Source organism: Rhodamnia argentea, chromosome 7, assembly GCF_020921035.1.
Source record: "Rhodamnia argentea isolate NSW1041297 chromosome 7, ASM2092103v1, whole genome shotgun sequence".
In the NCBI taxonomy this organism is placed as follows: domain Eukaryota; kingdom Viridiplantae; phylum Streptophyta; class Magnoliopsida; order Myrtales; family Myrtaceae; genus Rhodamnia; species Rhodamnia argentea.
Window position 1 is genome coordinate 10,993,856 of NC_063156.1, and position 19,129 is coordinate 11,012,984.

At 38.3% G+C, this 19,129-nt stretch overlaps 1 protein-coding gene across 3 annotated transcripts; it reads left to right on the forward strand.

Moving 5' to 3' along the window:
* The first annotated feature begins 282 nt into the window (after positions 1–282).
* LOC115737682 (DNA-directed RNA polymerase I subunit 1) lies at positions 283–18,936 on the forward strand. 3 transcript variants are annotated; one of them, XM_048282704.1, is made up of 22 exons: positions 283–430; positions 528–697; positions 853–1,012; positions 1,217–1,534; positions 2,907–3,194; positions 3,314–3,484; positions 4,874–5,036; positions 6,012–6,202; positions 7,212–7,475; positions 9,566–9,654; positions 9,744–9,891; positions 9,967–10,179; positions 10,394–10,520; positions 10,629–10,810; positions 10,895–11,039; positions 11,589–11,797; positions 12,778–12,980; positions 14,219–14,417; positions 14,501–14,772; positions 15,490–15,630; positions 17,056–17,818; positions 18,173–18,936. In XM_048282704.1, the coding sequence occupies exons 1-22, from the start codon at positions 413–415 to the stop codon at positions 18,767–18,769; spliced, it is 5,031 nt and encodes a 1,676-aa protein (XP_048138661.1). In that variant the 5' UTR covers positions 283–412; the 3' UTR covers positions 18,770–18,936. The 3 variants fall into 3 exon arrangements, with proteins under 3 accessions (XP_048138661.1, XP_048138659.1, XP_048138660.1); XM_048282702.1 differs by having other exon boundaries at positions 10,394–10,810; XM_048282703.1 differs by having other exon boundaries at positions 10,394–10,810; positions 10,895–11,027.
* Positions 18,937–19,129: the final 193 nt, after the last annotated feature.

Here is a 19,129-nt window from a genome sequence, read left to right on the forward strand (position 1 = left end):
TGTATTTTCTAATATTCTTTTTTTTTAATCCATCTCTAAGCAGCATTTGTCCCAAATGACTAATAATTTATTCTCTTTTGGTTTAATTTTAAAAAAAAATTATACGTCAATCTTGTTAATGTAATCAAAACCTTTAATTTTCATTTTCTTCATAACTCACCGCCATGTTTTAAATATTTATATTCGAGTGATGAAGAAGAAAAGTAAAATAGAGACGAATATCGTTTATTTCCCCGAAATACGGAGAGGTGGGCTTCTTTAGAATTCATTGTTCGCTTCCAATTCGGCCCACGCACTGGCGTCTCGTCTTCTCCATCAACCGTCCCGCCCAAAGCTAAAACCCTAACTGCCGAGAGACTTAAACCCCTCGCGCAATCCACGCACTGGCGTCTCTGGCCATATTGTCACCGTCATGGCTCAGGCAACGGACGTCTGGCTCTCTTCCCTCGCTCTCGTCTTTTGAAGTAGCTATTTGGATGAGCTCGGCGCCTTGACGGTGGTGCCTGAATTTCTTTTTGGTGTTGCAGGGGGGCTCGGAATATGTTGAGGCGGTCAGCTTTGGTTTTCTGACGGATGAAGAGGTGCGGAAGCACAGCGTCGTGAAGGTTACCAACACTGTTTTGCTCGATAATGTGGAGAGGCCAGTGGCCGGTGGGCTCTATGATCCAGCAATGGGGACGCTGGATGAGAGAACGGCGTGAGTCTCCGCTACTTTTATTTGTTTTCCCTTTTTTCCCGTTGATTTGGATGGGAACTTGATTTCTGCGCTAGTGACAGTGCATATCGGTCTCGTGTGTTATGGTGAAATTCAAGTGGTGGGGTGGTTGATGTTCAAATTGGCTTTTCTTGCAGTTGTAAATCTTGTGGCCAGCGGTCGTTGAATTGCCCCGGTCATTGCGGTCATATTGACCTCGTTTCTCCAGTCTACAACCCCTTGCTATTCAATTTGCTGTATAATCTTCTGAAAAGGACTTGCTTCTTTTGCTTTCATTTCCGGGAAAGTAGGAGCCAGGTAATTCGCGGCACCTTGATTGCTTTTACTCTCCATCCCAGGAAAAGAGTGCGTGATTAGCATTGCTGCATGTTAATTCCATTTTTGGTGTTGGGGTTTATGGTGTTTAGGATTTATTTGATTTACATTGTCGCTACTTATATGTTCTTCTCCTGTGGCATATCATGACATGCTTACGCTGTTGCTTTTTTTAAATGAAAAAAGGTTGATGCATGTGTTTCCAAATTGGAACTCATCGCAAAAGGTGATGTTGCTAGTGCAAAAGAACTGGATTTCAAATGGGCGACTAGTTCTTCGCTGGTAGAGGCTAATAATGCGGGCGACATATTATCTTTGCCTGTGAACTCTGAGTTGCAGCATGATAGCTCTACGCATCAGAAGCAGGGAGAATGGACCTCACTTCAGTTCAACGAAGCGGTCTCAGTTTTAAATAAGTTTTTGAAGCCAATGCATAAGAAGTGTAAGAACTGCAAAGCTAAAAGTCCTGCGATCAGTAAACCTACTTTTGGCTGGTTCCACATGGTATGGCTATTGAGATATGCCTTTTGAGAATGCCTGATGACGGAAATTCCCTTGTATATGTGCGTACTTTTTTGTATTTGTTGGTTGTGATCATTTTAATTGATTTGTCATTCTTGTGGGTCCATTATAGTTTGTTGATTCCATGCTTTCACTTTTTGGAGCCTGGACTAGCCGGTGTTTGTGTATGATGCACTGGAGTCTAAGTTGACTTATTGCTACTCAAAGATTTCTCTTTTAATCAAGAATAAATGCTGACTGTTAACATATCGGAAAACATAAACTGTAGTGAAAAGTAAGGAATATATGAACTGGGGCTTGGTCTTCAATGAGTGGATGCTTGGAGGTTTTAAAGAGTCTGAGAAGAAAAAAAAGTGATTGTGTCATCCCAAAAGTTGAGTTTTTGAAAGTGAGTGATAGTGGTGTATCTTGTTTTTTCTTGAGTGATTTTTAATGTTGTTTGAGAATCTCTAGAAGGTGAGTTGAAATATAGTGTGGAAAATACATTAATGAGGGAGCTTTGTAGAAACTTGATGCCCGGTGTCAAAAAATATTTTGAACAAAAGACACTTGGAGAAAAGGTTTTATCTTTTGAGGCTACCTATGCCACTCTGACTAGTGGCTTTTCTACCTAGGTGATGCACCAATGCTTTGAGATTGGTGTGGTGTGCATATTGGAACATCATATTGGGAAGTCAACACTCTTAGGTTCATGTCGTTATTAAGAATCTAAATCTCCCTAAAAATGATAGGAACAAAGATCTTCAAAAATGTGTCATTCAAGTTTTACATGCTTGTATGCTAGGTCCATGTCCAACAGTCAATGTCTCCCACATCATGATAAATAGACAAATCAAACACAGAGATCAGAATTCATACTTGGCACCACTACCTGAATCTGAGTGACATAGGAGGCTACTAATAGCTTTTATAACTAAGCAGCTGAAGTTTGATGTTTAAGTTTCTTCTTAGTCTTAGCCATCCTCATTGAGCAACTTCTTTATGCCATGTCTATTGCCCTTTGATGATACATTTAATGATAGCCTAATCTGAACTTTGTTCTTATCTGTGTGAATTTTGGAGTTCATTCTTAAGCAAAGGCCAGTTTCTGTCTGGGTAGGCCATGGCTGCATAGTTTCTATTGCTTGCACTTTAAAATAATCTGCTCTCTCTTTTTTCATGTATAAAGTATTGTGCGAATTTCAAATTCTTTCTCAAGTGAATGCCAAGTTTTGGTTGGGTATGCCTGGCTGCTTGATTTGTATCGCTTACATTGTTGTGCTTGGCTCAAATATTTACCTTACTGTTTCTCTATCATGCCTGCATTAAAGAATTCCATACACAAAGTAATTTTACTGTTTGGGTTGAACAATAGAGTGGTATGACTGGAGCTCAAACTAGAGGAAACATTATTAGAGGGAACAAACTGGATGGGCAATTTTTGGATGGAGTTGGCAAGGAAAATTTGTCTGAGATGGAAAATATTGAAGGTGTTGCTCTCCAAAATGATGGTGGAAATGAAGCTGAAACTCCATCATCGACTTTTGCATCTCCTGACAGTATTGGCATTGCAAAAAAAGGGCACAAAAGAAGGGGCCAAAGTTTATCTGACGAGTATATCAGGCAGAAGAATTTTTTCTCTGGACCTCTATTACCATCAGAGGTCTGCTAATTTTTGTCATTGATCTGGCTTTGCTCTTGTCTGTCCGCCTAAGAATTTTAGATTGTCCACATATGCATTAATTCTTCATTTTTGTTGATGTTACGTACCATTTTTCACAGGTTAATGAAATTATGAGACTTCTGTGGGATAATGAAGCACGGCTGTGCTCATTTATCAGTGACATACAGCAGCAGGGTTCTGGGAATAAAGCAACTCACTCTATGTTTTTCTTGGGGACTGTTCTTGTACCTCCAATCAAATTTCGTCCCCCATCTAAGGGAGGTGATTCGGTAAGTGATCTTCGTTTCTGCATATATTTTGCCATTATCCTAGAATGGGGATTTCCTGCTATATAGAGTGGCAACAATAATGTAGCTTCTGATTTTTTTGTTGATGGACCAAGAAAACCAACATTTGTCATTGTCTGTTTTCTAGATCGTACATTTAGAATCTTGACGTATGTATGGAGAAACTCATAATGTAGATATAGAAAGAGAAAGAAAAGGGGGTTGGAAGGGGTAAGGGGGAAGGGGGCATTCTCTGTGGCTGCTTCCTTTTAAACCATCCTATTCCTGTGTAGTGCTGCTTGTCTAGAGTGAAGAGAAGTCTGGCACTGTTTGGTCATCTCTTTTTATCTGTTTGATTGGTCAGCTTATAATAGGTTTAATGGATTATGTTGCTGCTCTCTGACCAGTCTAGCTCATCTTTATCAAATTTAGGAATGGACAATGATGGGTCCATCAGAGTCGTTGTAAGTGTTTGACTAGGGGAGGAAAATACTACAGATGAAATGCACAACCTCCAAACCTGACACTATCTTCCATGATCAGATCATCTAAGTTATGCGATGGTGACACTATTTGGTATTAATTTCTTAGTCTAAGAAATCCAAAAGAATGTCCAAATAGTCTAAGAAATCGAAAAGAATGTCCAAATGGCTTCTTTAAATCTTCCATGATCACATTATCTAAGTTTGCAATAGTGATACTATTTGCTATTAATTTACAAGTCTGAGAAATCCAAAAGAATGTCCAAATGGCTTCTTTTAAGATTGAGCAAATTCAAACAACTTGAAAAGCAGTAATTGTTGGCTTCTAGGGCACTGTGCCAATCGAAATTGTAAGATTTGGTTTTGATTGCAAAGTTGTATCTAGCTAGACCTCAGACTCACTCTGCATCATGCTGATGCTCACCTTTGTTTGGTATCTAACAGGGTTAGAATCATATGTTGTTGTCTGCATGTTTGCTTGCTTATGTCTTGTTGTAGAGGTTGGCTGCTTCAGATGACAAGTTTACGATAAGTAAGTACTTGGGTTAAGAAGATTGAGATGCTGGATCAACTTCCTAGCCCATTGTAGCAGTGGAAATATTTATTTTCTCTGATCTTTGCCTTCATGACATCCCTTCATAGGTTATCTCAGAATACAGGAAGGGGTCAAATGACAAGGCAAATTCATACTGCCTTCTTCTTAAAACGAGTTAGCATCTATAGAACATAGGCTACCTGGTAATGCTCATCTATGATCTCTGTACAGTAAGCACATGTCATAAGGCATTATATGTGTTGGAGCTTTGTTCTATAGTGGAATTTTTTCTTGCTTGAAATGTTTTTTGCGCTTATTAATTTTTCTGTGAGATATTCCACCTTAGTGGTTTGTGTTACACCCCTTTTTTTTCAGGTGATGGAACATCCACATACTGTCCTATTGGGGAAGGTATTGCAGGCCAATATCTCCTTAGGGAATGCTCACATCAATCAGTCGCAACGCGCAACCATTATTAGCCGGTGGATGGATCTTCAACAATCAATAAATGTTCTTTTTGATAGCAAAACTGCTACAGGTCAGTGTGCTTTTGTCATTTTGTTTCCAATGTAGATTACCATCTTGAAGCTTAAGTTGGTAGACATAGAATTTCCTTGTTTAGCACTTGTTTTGAATGCTCTATCAGTCTTATTTGCTGTTCAAGTGCATAGACAAGAAAGAGATGAATAGTTCTTTTCTGACATTTTATTCCCAATGTAGCTTAGCATCTTATAGCTTAAGTTGGTAGACATAGAATTTCTTGTTAAGCTCTTGTCTTAAGTGCTCCAAAAGTGTTAGTGCCTCATTCCATGTTCAAGTGCATAGACAAGAAACAGTAAAGAGTTCCTCCTTTGCAACTATACGAAACTGAAGGATGATTATTTCCGAGGTCTCCAATGGTTGATGATTTCTTCAATTAGTTCCCAGTTTTTGGTTCTTAGCTACCACTTGTGTCAAATCTAGATCACAGTTCTTGTACAATAACTAAATCAAAATCTAACTACTTAGCTGATACAGAGGTTACGAACTAATCCAATGGAATCTCAGTCATGTGCAAGACTCATGATCCAATTTCGACGTATAAGAGGATTGACAATCAAAATCGCACCAAAGAAGCTTAGGGCTTATAATCATAGTTTTAAAGACCCAGGAACAAACTGAATTAGAGATCCAATCAATCTTTGTAGACCGTGATCCTTTCTGAAATCAAATCATCCTCCTAATGGAGAATGATAAACAGGACTAGGCGATGAAATGGTAACTAGAACTTTCTTTCAATTTTTATCAGCTTAAAAGCAGAATTTTTTGTCTTATTCCTGTCTTGCCGATTAGAGTCTCATTATTTTTTTCTCCTGTAAAGCACTATGCTATGCCCATTTAGGTTGGTAAGCACGCTGCAGAAGAAATTCACACTGATTAAATTGGTTGTGTGGGCTGGAGTGCATGTTTGGGTTCTATTATGCACCCAATGAGTTATTGATAGGAAATGAACAATTTCCCCCCCTTTTGTTAGGTCAAGGTCAAAGGGATGTGGCTTCAGGCATATGTCAGTTGCTGGAGAAAAAGGAAGGCATGTTCCGGCAGAATATGATGGGCAAGAGAGTTAATTATGCTTGTCGATCTGTCATATCTCCTGATCCTTACTTAGCGGTTAATGAAATCGGCATTCCCCCTTATTTTGCATTGAGATTAACATACCCAGAGGTGAGCACGAAGAATTCTGCGCTCTTGTTCATAGAGGGTGTATTTTACTTTGGAATCTATTGTAATGGAAATTTCTGCTGATATGCGGTGGATTTGATTATTGCTCTAGTAATGTGTTGATTTACCCAAAGTAAACCTTGAATCCTTTTATGCTTAACCGGCAAATATACTGGATCTATGGTCACTATGACACTTTATCATGGGGAGGTTGGTTTAGTGCTTTTTTCCCATTGATTAGATTTGTGCGGATTATCAACTAATATGCCTCGGAAGAGGTGTCCATTTCCTTGTCTGGGAAGTGACTCTATTGCTTGCTTGATGCAGTGCATTGGGTCTTCAGTACCTCTTCTGAAACCTCCTGTTCTGTTGTTTTATTATCCAACTGCTATTATTGTGTACAGGACTTGAGAAGTGTGGTTGGAGATTCATTTGTCCTTCGATTGTGCATTCTTACTCTCTGGTGTCATGAAAATATTTTCTACTTCCAAATTAAATTATAAAATGGGGTCTCGTCGGTTATTTTATCGTGAAAAAAAATAAGATCTTAAAACCCTTTTGTAAATGAGATCTAATTGGCTCAGGGTAGCTTTGTTCATCGTCGAAAAAATTGCAGTACGTTCTATGAAACTTTTAATATCTAGAGATATCTCGATATTTGGGGTTTTGTCTAACAATTGTTACTGAGAGCAACAAGTGATAGATTTAGTGATGCTCTATCCTTCCAGGGAATTGTTTCCATTTGTATTTCCTACTTTTCCTTCCCCTTCTACTCATGTATAAAGCACAGAAATATTTCTCTTTCCATTCACTTTATTTGTAAAATTTGTGTTCAAACTACTGGGACTCCGGATCTAATACTGAATATTTGGCAATAAAAAGTTTATTGATGCTCAATAATACTAAATTACTTATTGTTGTTGCATTCTTTCTCTGGATATCTGATTTTATTTGTGCAAGTCTAATGATCTTGATGGAGTTTTTCCTTTTGGCTTAACGCCTATAATGACAGAGAGTAACTCCTTGGAATACTTTTAGTTTGCGGAAAGCTATTATCAATGGCACAGAAATTCACCCAGGAGCAACACACTACATTGACAAGTTATCTACTCTTAAACTACCACCAGCTAGAAAAGGTCGAATTTCGATCTCAAGGAGATTACCTTCATCACGAGGGGTTGTCACACAAACTGGGAAGAGTTCTGATAATGAGTTTGAAGGCAAAATCATATATCGGCACTTGAGAGATGGAGATATTGTTCTGGTCAATAGACAGGTACTCTGCAGTAGTACATACTTGACAGTATTTGTCTCGTGTTGCTTGCTTTGATTCTAGGAGAAATGTGGTCCTTCTCTATAATTTGTTTACAAATGATCCTTTGGCTTATCAGCTTCGGCTACCCTATTTTCATGGACTTACTTATGAAATTGTACTTTCTCCTGTGTCGTAAAAGAATGCATGTTCCTGCATGTCAATACTTTGGCTCCAGCCGTTGTTCAGATGCCGCCTTAAGGGTCTGTTGTATGAAATTATCTGCCTAATTGTTTTGGCTATTGCTTCTGCTGTGTAATTACTGCAAAGTGACCAACTCATGACCAGCAGGAACAAAGATTTGTTATTACTTTTGCCAGTTAACAAGCTAGTCTCTTTGTATTTTTTTATTTTTATTTTTTATGCTTGATTGCACATGTAATTCTTGTGGCATGATGTGGTAGGGATAACTCTACTACATTCTGTCTTTGAGGAATGATTTTGTTTTTGCTTTGAAAAAATGTTTGTAAATTGACTCAGTAACTCATTAATAGCTAGTATATGCATTTTGGAAGAGACATTGCTCTTATCATATTTATTCTTCGACATGGTTGAGAAACGTGGGTACAACACCTCATCAGCTTACATCAAGGCCACATTTTAAACATTTTGGGGTTGTACGGTATTTTTGTGCTGATAGTACACCATAGATATCCATGTGTTACTTTCCACCGAGCATATAGTTGTTCTCCGGAGTGATTTCGCTGCTGGTGAGTTGAGTATGATGGGATGGTCACTTCTTATTGCCTTTGATTTTTATGTCTTTGTAGATGGCAAGTTTTGCTGTTCTTTCTCTCTTTTTTGACACTGGGGGAAGAAAGGATGTTGTTTTTTAATTTTCGGTAGGGGGTGGGGGGTGGTTCACTTTCTTTCTATGGGGGTGATGCTGCACTCGGAGTAGAGTCTTATTGTCATGTCCTTTGTGTGCATGCTTTTTCACATTAATTGATTCTTTTAGCCATTTAAATGGGACCAATGCATGAATCAAATCAGCAATCACACGTATCTTAAATGGCATGGTGTGCATGCTAAAATCTTGAGAAATGGTGTTTGCTAACCACATGTCTTGGATATTTATGGTCACACTTGCTCTGTAGCAACAATCCACTGTAGAACCTAAAGTTATGAATAACTTTTCATTCAGAGTCTGTTGATTAGTTAATCCTGCCTATAAAAAGCAAACAATTATGTAGTATGATTCTTGTTACATTTCTAAACAATATTCCCATCCACGCCAGCAGCCTAACACGTGTTTGTAATTGTGATCAATTTGGTAAAGGAAATGACAACCTCTCTTTTATGCATGCTCTAGTTTGACATTCCAAACTGCTAAGAAATGCCAGAACAGATCTGCAAAATTGCTAATGACAAATTTCCAAATGTGTCAATAATTGATTGCGTGAAAGCAAGAGAGAAATTAGTTGTGAATAGCAATATTTCACTAATTTTTTGTTGAGTAGATCTTGTTTGTAAAATTGATGAGATTTGGGAAGTAAATGAGAGAAGATTGGATGTCGAATATTTTATCTGAGTTCAGAGAGTAGTCTGAGACTCTGGGTGACATATATGTTGAGTTCTACCTTTTCCAAGTTCTTTTAGCTATAAAATCGTCAAACATCTAAGGTTGTGGAGCTTCCTGTTTTATTTGATGTGTAATCCTCTGTATGTATTTTGTTCTATGAGTCTAGTTGGGAGGCAATGTACAAGTAATCATTAATAGGAGTTCTTCTCTACATCTGAAGGGTCAGGATAACTTCATATATTAGCTACAGGGACCAAGAACGTTCATGTGATAAATAGAGAACTAGAGGAACTCAAGTGGGCCCACCAAGAGTATACTGCAGGATTTAAGATGTGGAATTTCTTAGTATAAGGGTCAAACTATTTTTAGATGTAAAGTGCATGGAGAAGATTATAGCTGTCCTGGTATTGATAAGACATGCTAATGCTGTTTTTTCCTTTTTCCTAATTACTCACGACTTCAACCATTGTCTGTTAGTAAACGCCACTGTTCTTCCCTGGCCTTGATGAAGTTTGATATACCTGCCACGCAGCCTACACTTCACAAGCCTAGTATAATGGCACACGTTGTTCGTGTATTGAAGGGGGAGAAAACACTTCGGATGCATTATGCAAATTGCAGGTTGGCCAGATATAGACTACTCTATGTTTGAAGGTTCATTTTGCAATTGTTCGTGAGACCTCATTCAGACATTTTGTTTGTGCTCTCAGTACATACAATGCTGATTTTGATGGTGATGAAATGAATGTCCATTTTCCACAAGATGATATTTCACGTGCTGAAGCTTACAACATTGTGAATGCAAACAATCAATATGTTAAGCCAACCAATGGCTCTCCTATTAGAGCATTGATCCAGGTTCCATTTTTTTGTCAATCAACTTTCCTTGTTATTAACTACAGTTCGATGTAACTATGGTCTTTATTCTGTCAGGATCACATTGTCAGTGCTGCAATTCTTACAAAGAAGGATACATTTTTGAATTACGATGAATTCAATCACCTCCTTTATAGCTCAGGAGTTTCTGCTGCTGGATCAGGTTCTTTAAGGAAACTTGGGAAAAAGGTGGCGATTGATTTTGAAGAGAATATGCTCTGTCCCGTGCCTACCATTTGGAAACCAGAGCCTCTTTGGACAGGAAAACAGGTCATATACTTCATATGGCAGATTCTTGATACAAGTGCTTCAAGATTCATCAAATCAATCTAAGTTGAGATGCAAAATAAATTTGAAATTGATGGACTGTTTTACAATGAATTGTCTTTTCTTTTTTTCCATTCTGGAGTCATACATGCACTTGGAGACATTTCGTGGATCATATATGCATACCGACAATTACTGTTTCCTCCTTTCTTTGCAGTTGATTGCTACGGTTCTAGATCATTTAACTAGAGGTTACCCGCCATTTACCGTGGAAAAGCGGGGGAAGATACCATCTGCCTTTTTTAAAACAAAACTTGGCAGGAAGATTGTTCGAAGTGAACCAGGAAAAGATGATGCAATTAAGCATAAACCCAGCAAAAGAAAAGGGACTGACAAGGATAAAGTGAAGGAACAGGACAAGCCAAGAGATTTCATTAGAGATAAAATGAAAAGAAATGAAGAGCCTGGTGAAGATACTGTGTTGATATTCAAAAACTACCTAATTTGCGGGGTCATCGATAAGGCTCAGTTTGGTGACTACGGTCTAGTCCATACGGTTCAGGAGCTTTATGGTTCAAATACTGCAGGAATTTTGCTATCAGCGTTTAGTCGGTTATTTACAGCTTTTCTTCAGGTAAATGACTGTAGAATAAGCATTCAAGATTAAGTTTTCTCTATCAAGTGTATGAACTTCCATAATTCGATCTTGATGATTCAGATGCATGGTTTCACGTGTGGAGTGGATGATCTTTTGCTGAGTAAAGATGTCGATGAAAAAAGACAACAACAACTTGAAGAATGTGAAAGATGTGGAGAGGAAGTGCACCGCGAGGTTGTTGGGGTTAAGAACAGTGAGTTCATATGTCTGTTACTTTCTTCCAAGCATTATGGAAACAATTTCCTTCTTTCTTTGTCTGCTGATCTAGTTAAGTTCTTGTTCCTTTTTAAAACTTATCCTGCTAACAACCAGTCATATCTTATTCAGTATTTCTATCGATATCCTTTTTATTGTGCATATTGATATCCGTGTCTGGTGCTTGAGCACTATAATTCCTTCCTACCATAAATCTAGCAGCAGACTGCGAGATGCATAAGTCTTGATCTTGTTTGATGTTATGCTCTTCTTTTAATTAAATATAAAAGATCGATTTTTTCTGTTCCATCCCTCTAAATTCCTTTCCACACGAATGCAGTATTTTCAGTATCTAGCTATTCAAATGGGTCTAGATTTTTGCCAGGCATAATTACAGGCTTTACATAGCTGATTGCAAGTAGCAGTTTTCAGGTTTTTGGCGGGCTTTGTTTGATACTTCTAGATTTAGTGAAGTCATCTTCGTCAGACTTTGTGTGTGTCCATATTAGATTTGATTATGTGCTTGAGATTGGTGGCTAATAATGCAATTGTGTGACAGACTCAGCAGAACTTCAATGGAAAATCGAAGAAGTAATACGCGGCAATGGAGATTCAGCACTGACCAATCTAGATAGGAGGATGATTAGTAGGCTAAATGAGTTGAGTAGTAAAAAGATCGAGAAGAATTTGCTGTCTGAAGGGTTATTCAAGCCCACTGCGAAGAACTGCATTTCACTGATGACTACATCTGGGGCCAAAGGGGGTACTGTAAGTTGCTTGTCTTCTCTACATGTTCTTCTCCATGATCCAATCCTTGCAGTATCTGTTGAATATTTATCCTCTGTGGATAATGGTAACGTGCATTTCCATCTGCTTTTTGGCTTTGCTTGACTTCACCTAGTTGTGTTGAATGTTTTTTGGAAGATCATTAGAATTCTTTTCCCTATGGTTTTCATTGACTCGATTCTGAGATATCATGATAAAGCTTGGACGGTTTGACTTGACTCGGTGATGTATTCGACTCAACTTGAATACATGATGTAGGCAACCTTTTCTTCTTAATCATCTGAGAAGTAGAAAAGAGACTACTATAGGATGTTGGTAACAATATGTCATACGTTTATATAGGAGATGAGCATAATAGTATCTGATGAGGCTATGTGCTGGCAGTTTAAAGAGTCAACTGATTGTCTGGAATGTTAAGAGCTCCATAGGTCCAAGATGCCAGTGATGAACAAATCGAAAAAATTATAGCTGCTAATAAGCCATTTGCATCACCTTCTTTTGATTGCGGAGGTTATTCAGTTCTATTGGATGGCTCTGTAAGTTTGCAGAGTGATATTGTGTGCATAAATAAGAAGAAAAGCTGTTCTCGTCGCAAGAAAAGCTGTTATTGTCGCTGATTTACTATTTGATCTTACAACTATCGAATCTTGAGCCTGACCTAGAACAATTTTTTGAGTGATTGAGATTGATCTTTGCAAATGGAATGATCATGCCTATGATATTGCCTGCAATGCTGACAACTATGCTTATAACTACATTTATGTTCGTACAAAGATATGCACTCATATAATTGATCTCTGAAACATGTATATTTTTAATAAATTCATCAAGTGACACAAGGCTATCAAACTAGGTCTGAGTTGACAAAGTTCGCCGATTGAGATTTCTGGTTCATCAGTAAATGTTTCGGTACATTTTTACTTTTGGCACTCTTAGAAATTCCTTTTTTCCCCCTCGAACAGGCGAATTTCCAGCAAATATCTTCTCATTTGGGTCAACAGGAGCTAGAAGGCAGGCGAGTCCCTAGAATGGTTTCTGGAAAGACTTTGCCCTGCTTTCCTCCTTGGGATTGGGCATCTAGGGCTGGAGGCTTTATAATTGATCGTTTTCTTACTGGTCTGCGGCCTCAAGAATATTACTTCCATTGTATGGCTGGCCGTGAAGGGTAATTTGTTTCCATTTGTTGGATAAGACTTTTCCAAAATCAATTGATAGTACAATCTTGAGATGGTTATCTGTATATGTGGGCATGTTTATGTTTCGTCCCATAGTTGTAAGTGATCTTTGGACTTTGTCTGAGAATGCAGTGGATGGAAAGATGATCCCATCATTATCGTTATCATTATCTTTTTGCAGCAATGGATTCCTCTGTTGAAAGTCATGGTGCATTACACATGCATGTATATTGAGATATAAGAATAAAATATTAAGAAAAAGTGCTTTATAAAGCCTTGTTGTGACGTAATAGCGCAATAGAACATGACACAAGTCAAGCTGCTGTTGTTAATGAAAGGCTGCTCTGAGGATGAACCTTCAGTTCTTACCTTATCAAAATCACAAGCGTGAAACCATCAAGGGGCACAGCTGCATTTGGAGAAGAAACTTGTGCCGATAAATCTTTGCAATCGTGTCTATGAAGTCCCTTGGCTTGAGAAGTAGCCTCCACATTATGTCGTCTGGCGGCGTCAGATGTGAAGCCCTTTCAAATAGTTGAAGTTTCAGTGGTGTAAAATAGAATCAATCGGCAGTGTGAAACCTCTTCTGCCCCTTTTTTTCTTCTTCTTGTGGTTTTGGGTTGTGGGGGGGTCGTTTGGTGTTTGAAATTGTGAATCTTTGGTAAATATATTTGATGGTTCAAGGCGCAAGGATTATGGCGTGTTGCTGGTACAGAATGCCTCATCTAATTAGTTATGAAATGCAAGTCTACCAAATTGAACAATGGGGTTCAACCAGGTTAAGGGGTTCTCCTTTTTTTTTTTTATTGGTTGACGTTAGCTAGCCATTGCTTTTAGTTCCGTCTTTTAAAATTGGCTACATGCTTCCAGATATCTATTTGTGCCAATGGGTAAGGAAAAAAGTGACTTCGTTTTTATCTAATATGTTGTCTATTTTGGTGATTTCTCTGCTCTGTGACTACTGCATACTAAGGTCTGAATGCTAAATGCATGATTGACTACTTTGAGAGCAAATTGAAATGCAGATAGTGAATTCTTTTAACCAGGGTTGTTCTGTGGGAATGATTCAGAATATTTTTTGAAAGTTGGCTTGAGATCGAAAATAGATTGGTACTTTGAAACTCAACACAGATTACTTACAAAATCTCTTAAGAAAGTGATTTAGTGTCCAATGAAGTTGACATCAATTGCGATTTGCCTGATTTATATCTTTTTGGCTCTTCCGCAGTTTAGTTGATACAGCAGTCAAAACATCTCGCAGTGGGTATCTGCAGAGATGCTTGGTAAAAAATCTCGAATGCCTAAAAGTTTCTTATGATCATACTGTCCGAGATGCGGATGGGTCCATCGTGCAATTTTATTATGGAGAAGACGGTATTGACGTCCATCAAACAAGCTTTGTGGCAAAATTTGATGCCCTGTTGGCTGTAAGAGCTTTGATCCGTAGACTGTTTTTGTGAGATCTATTTTTGCTTTTATCATTGATAATATCTTCATTATTATCGCGCAGAATCATGACATTATGAAGGCGAAGTATTCCACTGAGCTTCGCAAATCTAATAGCTATATCACAGATTTGCCAGCTGCTCTGAAGGACAAAGCAAATAAGTTCATGTGTGATAGGAATCTTTCAGTTCCTGGATTAGCAAAGAACATGATGTTAAAGCCAGAAGACTTTGTGAAGTCAGTGGAACAAAAATATTTCTCAAGTCTTGCACAACCTGGAGAACCAGTTGGCGTAGTTGCTGCTCAGTCTGTTGGAGAACCATCAACACAGATGACGTAATATGCTTGTTTGCTTTCTCTGAGTTGATCATCTTTGAACCAATATTATGCAAGCTATGTTATTCATGCTTGCTTTTGTTAAAGTGCATATGGCTTGGGATCTAGGATAATTCTTGCAATTACATTGATTATCTATATTGTTGATCCATGTGGAATTAAGTTAACTAAGTTGTTACGTGTAATTGACATTGGATTTGAGGTTGAGATCGCAGTAGGGTCACTTCAGAAGCTAAGTTTAGTGCTTAGAATCTATGCTGGTATTCGATTTGTGAGATCAACTTCTTCTGTCTTGTTGAATTAGCTTTCATCGGCCCTAGTTTTATATTCAGGATTTTCCTCAATGAAATGATTTCTTCTGTTTTCCTCTGAATAACAAACTCCTGATAAAAATTAGAAATATAAACGAAAACTTTTCTGAAACCTCTTTGGTTCAATATTTCTCTGAATTCCTACACCCTTTTTCATTTTATCCTGTGCTGTACTTTCTCAGAATCTGTAGTCAAACTCGCATTTATGCATGTTTAGGTGTAGGCTGGTACACCTTTTGGTGGGGCTGTCTACTAAACATACTGAAAATTTATCGTTGCTTTCTAAATTCAGAAAAGGAACATTGAATATTTTTCTTACTTGTGGATGTAGACATGATTGCATATTGTTCTTATTGTCAACACTTTCATTAATTTTCTGATGATATCAAACATTTTGGCTATCCAGGCTGAACACTTTTCATCATGCTGGTCGGGGAGAAATGAATGTGACACTTGGAATTCCACGCCTACAGGAGATATTGATGACTGCATCCACTGATATTAAGACTCCGATTTTGACCTGCCCTTTACGGAGAGGGAGGCCAAAGTAAGCTGCTTAATGCAACCTCTATGCTTTAGATAAATATAAAATGCGATGACCTAGAACTTCTCAGTGCATTAAACCATTAGAAATTTGGATAGACATTGGTGTTTGGAATTTCAATAAAAAGGTGGGCTTGACTAATTTTTGGTATGAGGCATTCAACGGGGTGGGGTGGAAACAGTGATGGAAAAAAAATCCTTTTTGCATCATTTGCTTGTTAAGAGTATCTTCATTTATTTGGGTTGCCTTCATTATGGAGTTCTCGCCTCATTTATTCATATGCATCTTTGAGTTGACCTGCAGTTTCTTTGAATTATTCAGCCCTTTTCTTTAGGAATCGAATTATCAATAGGAATGTGAAGAGAACAATCATCTGTTTCTATGATGATTTTCTCGTCTTTTGCAAATGCAAGTGATAGATGAATTTGTTAATAGTCCTGTCTTTAAGCAAATTTTCAAGTTCAATCTGCCTCACATTGCTTTTGCCCCATTTGCTTCTGAGAATTGAAGAGAATGAATTGTCGCACTGATTACTTGTCACTGGTCCCTCCCACTAGTTTGAGAAGCTGTGCAGGCTGAAATTTGAAGTTTTGTTGTTTGGTAATAATTCAGGGTCATTTATTGCCTAACCGTCTGAATTTGTGGAATTTACTCAGAGTAGAAGAAGCATCATATAGATAAGTCAGAGGTGCCTATGAGTAAATAAGTAGACTAGTTTCCTAGCTTTCGAAATATCCATTGCATTTCCACTTACAAGCTGTTTGTTGTGAGAAGATATTTGGAGGAAGGAAATATCCATTGCGTCTGTTTGTTGTGAGAGGATATTTAGAGGTGGTGGAAGTAGATACTTGAGTCAGTGAGTCGGATGGAGAAGTTTTGTGCGCGTGCGCGCAAGAGAGAGAAACAGGGATGTTTCAGGACTTCGAAATATTTTCTCCCTACAGAGAATAATTCAGTGGTCTTCAAAGTTTGTGCATGCAAACATAGTTTAAGTGTTTGCTGTTAGTTATTGCATCTTGATGCATATCTGTTGATTTATATGCTTGCTCTGTAAATGTAAAGCACTGTCGTATCTTCTCAGTATGCAGTCACCTGCCTTATGGAGCATTTTCTCTGCTTAGCCATAAAGTTATTTGTGGGGTTCAATTTGTTATGAATGACTGTAGCACACGTTAGCTGGTGGCTTAATTTCAATTTTTAATACATTTTAGTTAATATATAGCTCTGCTGCTTTGTTTAAGTTTTTAGATGGCACTCATGGCGGACTGATTGTTGAAGCCCTCAAGCCATGACAAATTGAGTGGTTTTATGCTTACATTCTGTCCCTTGATTCGAAATGTTTTATTACTACTAACGAGAATGTGCATTTACGTGAGAAGTTTCTATGTTTTATATTGTTGTATTGACAATGCTTTGTGTCATTGGCAGGGATGATGCCACTTCTCTTGCTGAAAAATTAAAGAAAATCACTGTGGCTGAAAGGATTGAAAGTATGGAAGTTGCAGTTGTGCCATTTGAAGTGGATAATCACAATCGCCAGGTCTACAGAAGATATAAACTGAAAATGAAGCTTAACAGGACTAAATTCTGTTCGCTAGAGCACTGTGAAGAGATCTTAACAGTAGTATACCTTAGGGAGTTGGAGGATGCAATACAGAATCATGTTCTTCTGCTCTCCAAAATCAGTGGGATAAAGAATTTTACATCAGATTCAAGACCCAAGACATCAAGCGAGACTGATGAAGATGCGTCTGGTTTGGCTTCAGAGCATGCTGAGGAGAGGAACTTAGATGATGATGCTGATGATGATGACGATGACGGTAATGACAATGATGATCTTGGTTTTGATGGTCAAAAACGTAAAGAACAAGCTACAGATGAAATGTACTATGAGGACGGTTATGAAGAGGAACGGAATGAACTGGAGCTCTCTGCTGGATTAGAAAGTGATGCTGATCAGGCTAATGAATTTGATAGTGGCAAGGATGAAGATGGAATGCCTGGGATAGCACCAGAGATTGTGAGCCCTTCTAAAACAAAGAAAACTAAGAAAAAAGCTAAGTCGAACAACAAAAGAAAGAACAGGTTCATACCAAAGGATTTTGACAGAGCAATTTTTGTGGCAGCAAATGGATTGGACTTTGAGGTCCATTTCAGATTTACTAATGAACCTCATATTTTACTGGCTCAGGTGATTAACTGATTGTCCCCTTCAATTATCCACACTCTCGGACAATGTTCCGCTTCGATATAGTTGTGCTATTTGTCTTCCATGACCAGCTTTATAATAGGATCTTCGTTTTGGTACTTGTACCTGACTTAAAAAATTGTGTAGCATATTTCATCGTCCTTGACCTCTCTTTTGACCAATACTATCCCGTCGATGACCTTTCGTAGGACATGCTACATCCTGAAGCAACTTTACCGCACATAATCTTGATTCGTGCTTGCCTCTCTTGTGGAAGTTTTGGGAAAGTTGATCTTTAGTGGCTTGTATTCTAGTTCCTCGATTATTGTGAAGGTCACGCTCTTGTTATTCATGCAGATTGCTCAGAAAGTGGCGAAAAAGGTATACCTCAGGAGCTCTGGCAAGATTGAATCTTGTCAAGTGATTTCTTGCAAAGAGAATCAAGTGATCTACTATGGAGAAGATCCTAAAAGAAGACAGAAAATTGAAGCCGAGGAGAAAGATGCAATTCCGGCGCTTCATACAAACGGAGCGGATTTTCGTGCATTTTGGCAAATGCAAGATGAGCTGGACATTAGATATATATATTCCAATGATATCCATGCGATGCTCACTACATATGGCGTAGAAGCTGCGAGAGAAACCATCATAAGGGAGGTGCAGAATGTCTTCGGTTCATATGGAATTTCTGTGGACATCCGTCACCTCACCTTGATTGCAGACTTTATGACCCACACAGGTGGTTATCGTCCAATGAACAGGCTCGGTGGTATAGCAGAGTCCTTATCGCCTTTCAGCAAGATGTCCTTTGAGACAGCTTCCAAGTTCATAGTTGATGCGGCATATCATGGGGTGGTCGACAAATTGGAGACCCCATCCGCTCGCATTTGCCTCGGGCTACCTGTGAAGATGGGTACCGGATCTTTTGATTTATTACAGAAACTTCAGTTATGAGGCCCATAATTTGATAGGAAACTGCAATTAAATGGCTGCGGAGTTGGTAATGTACAGAGAATACTAAGGCCGTCAATTTTGTCTGGAGTGCTCGCGCATGGTTTGTATCTCAGATTGTTGAAGGTCCATGTGACATTTTTGATTAATGATCATGCATATCAGTGTTGTTGTATATGATATCTTGTATGACAAAATGGATTTCTTGTCGATTTATGTTAGCTTTAGCGGGAAAAGCGTAATCTGTTTCAGTAGCGTGCTTGATGTGTCTTGACCCGACGATTTGCTATATGGTAATGAAATGAAAATCTCCATCAACAATAGATCTCTGGAGGAACCCTTGTTTTTTCTTTGTTGGTACTT

Bases quoted from the DNA above. Each gene is read 5' to 3' on its own strand.
- LOC115737682 (XM_048282702.1), top strand. The intron at 10,180-10,393 runs GTCATATACTTC...CTTTCTTTGCAG, and splicing joins CTCTTTGGACAGGAAAACAG to TTGATTGCTACGGTTCTAGA. The intron at 12,981-14,218 runs GTAATTTGTTTC...GCTCTTCCGCAG, and splicing joins TGTATGGCTGGCCGTGAAGG to TTTAGTTGATACAGCAGTCA.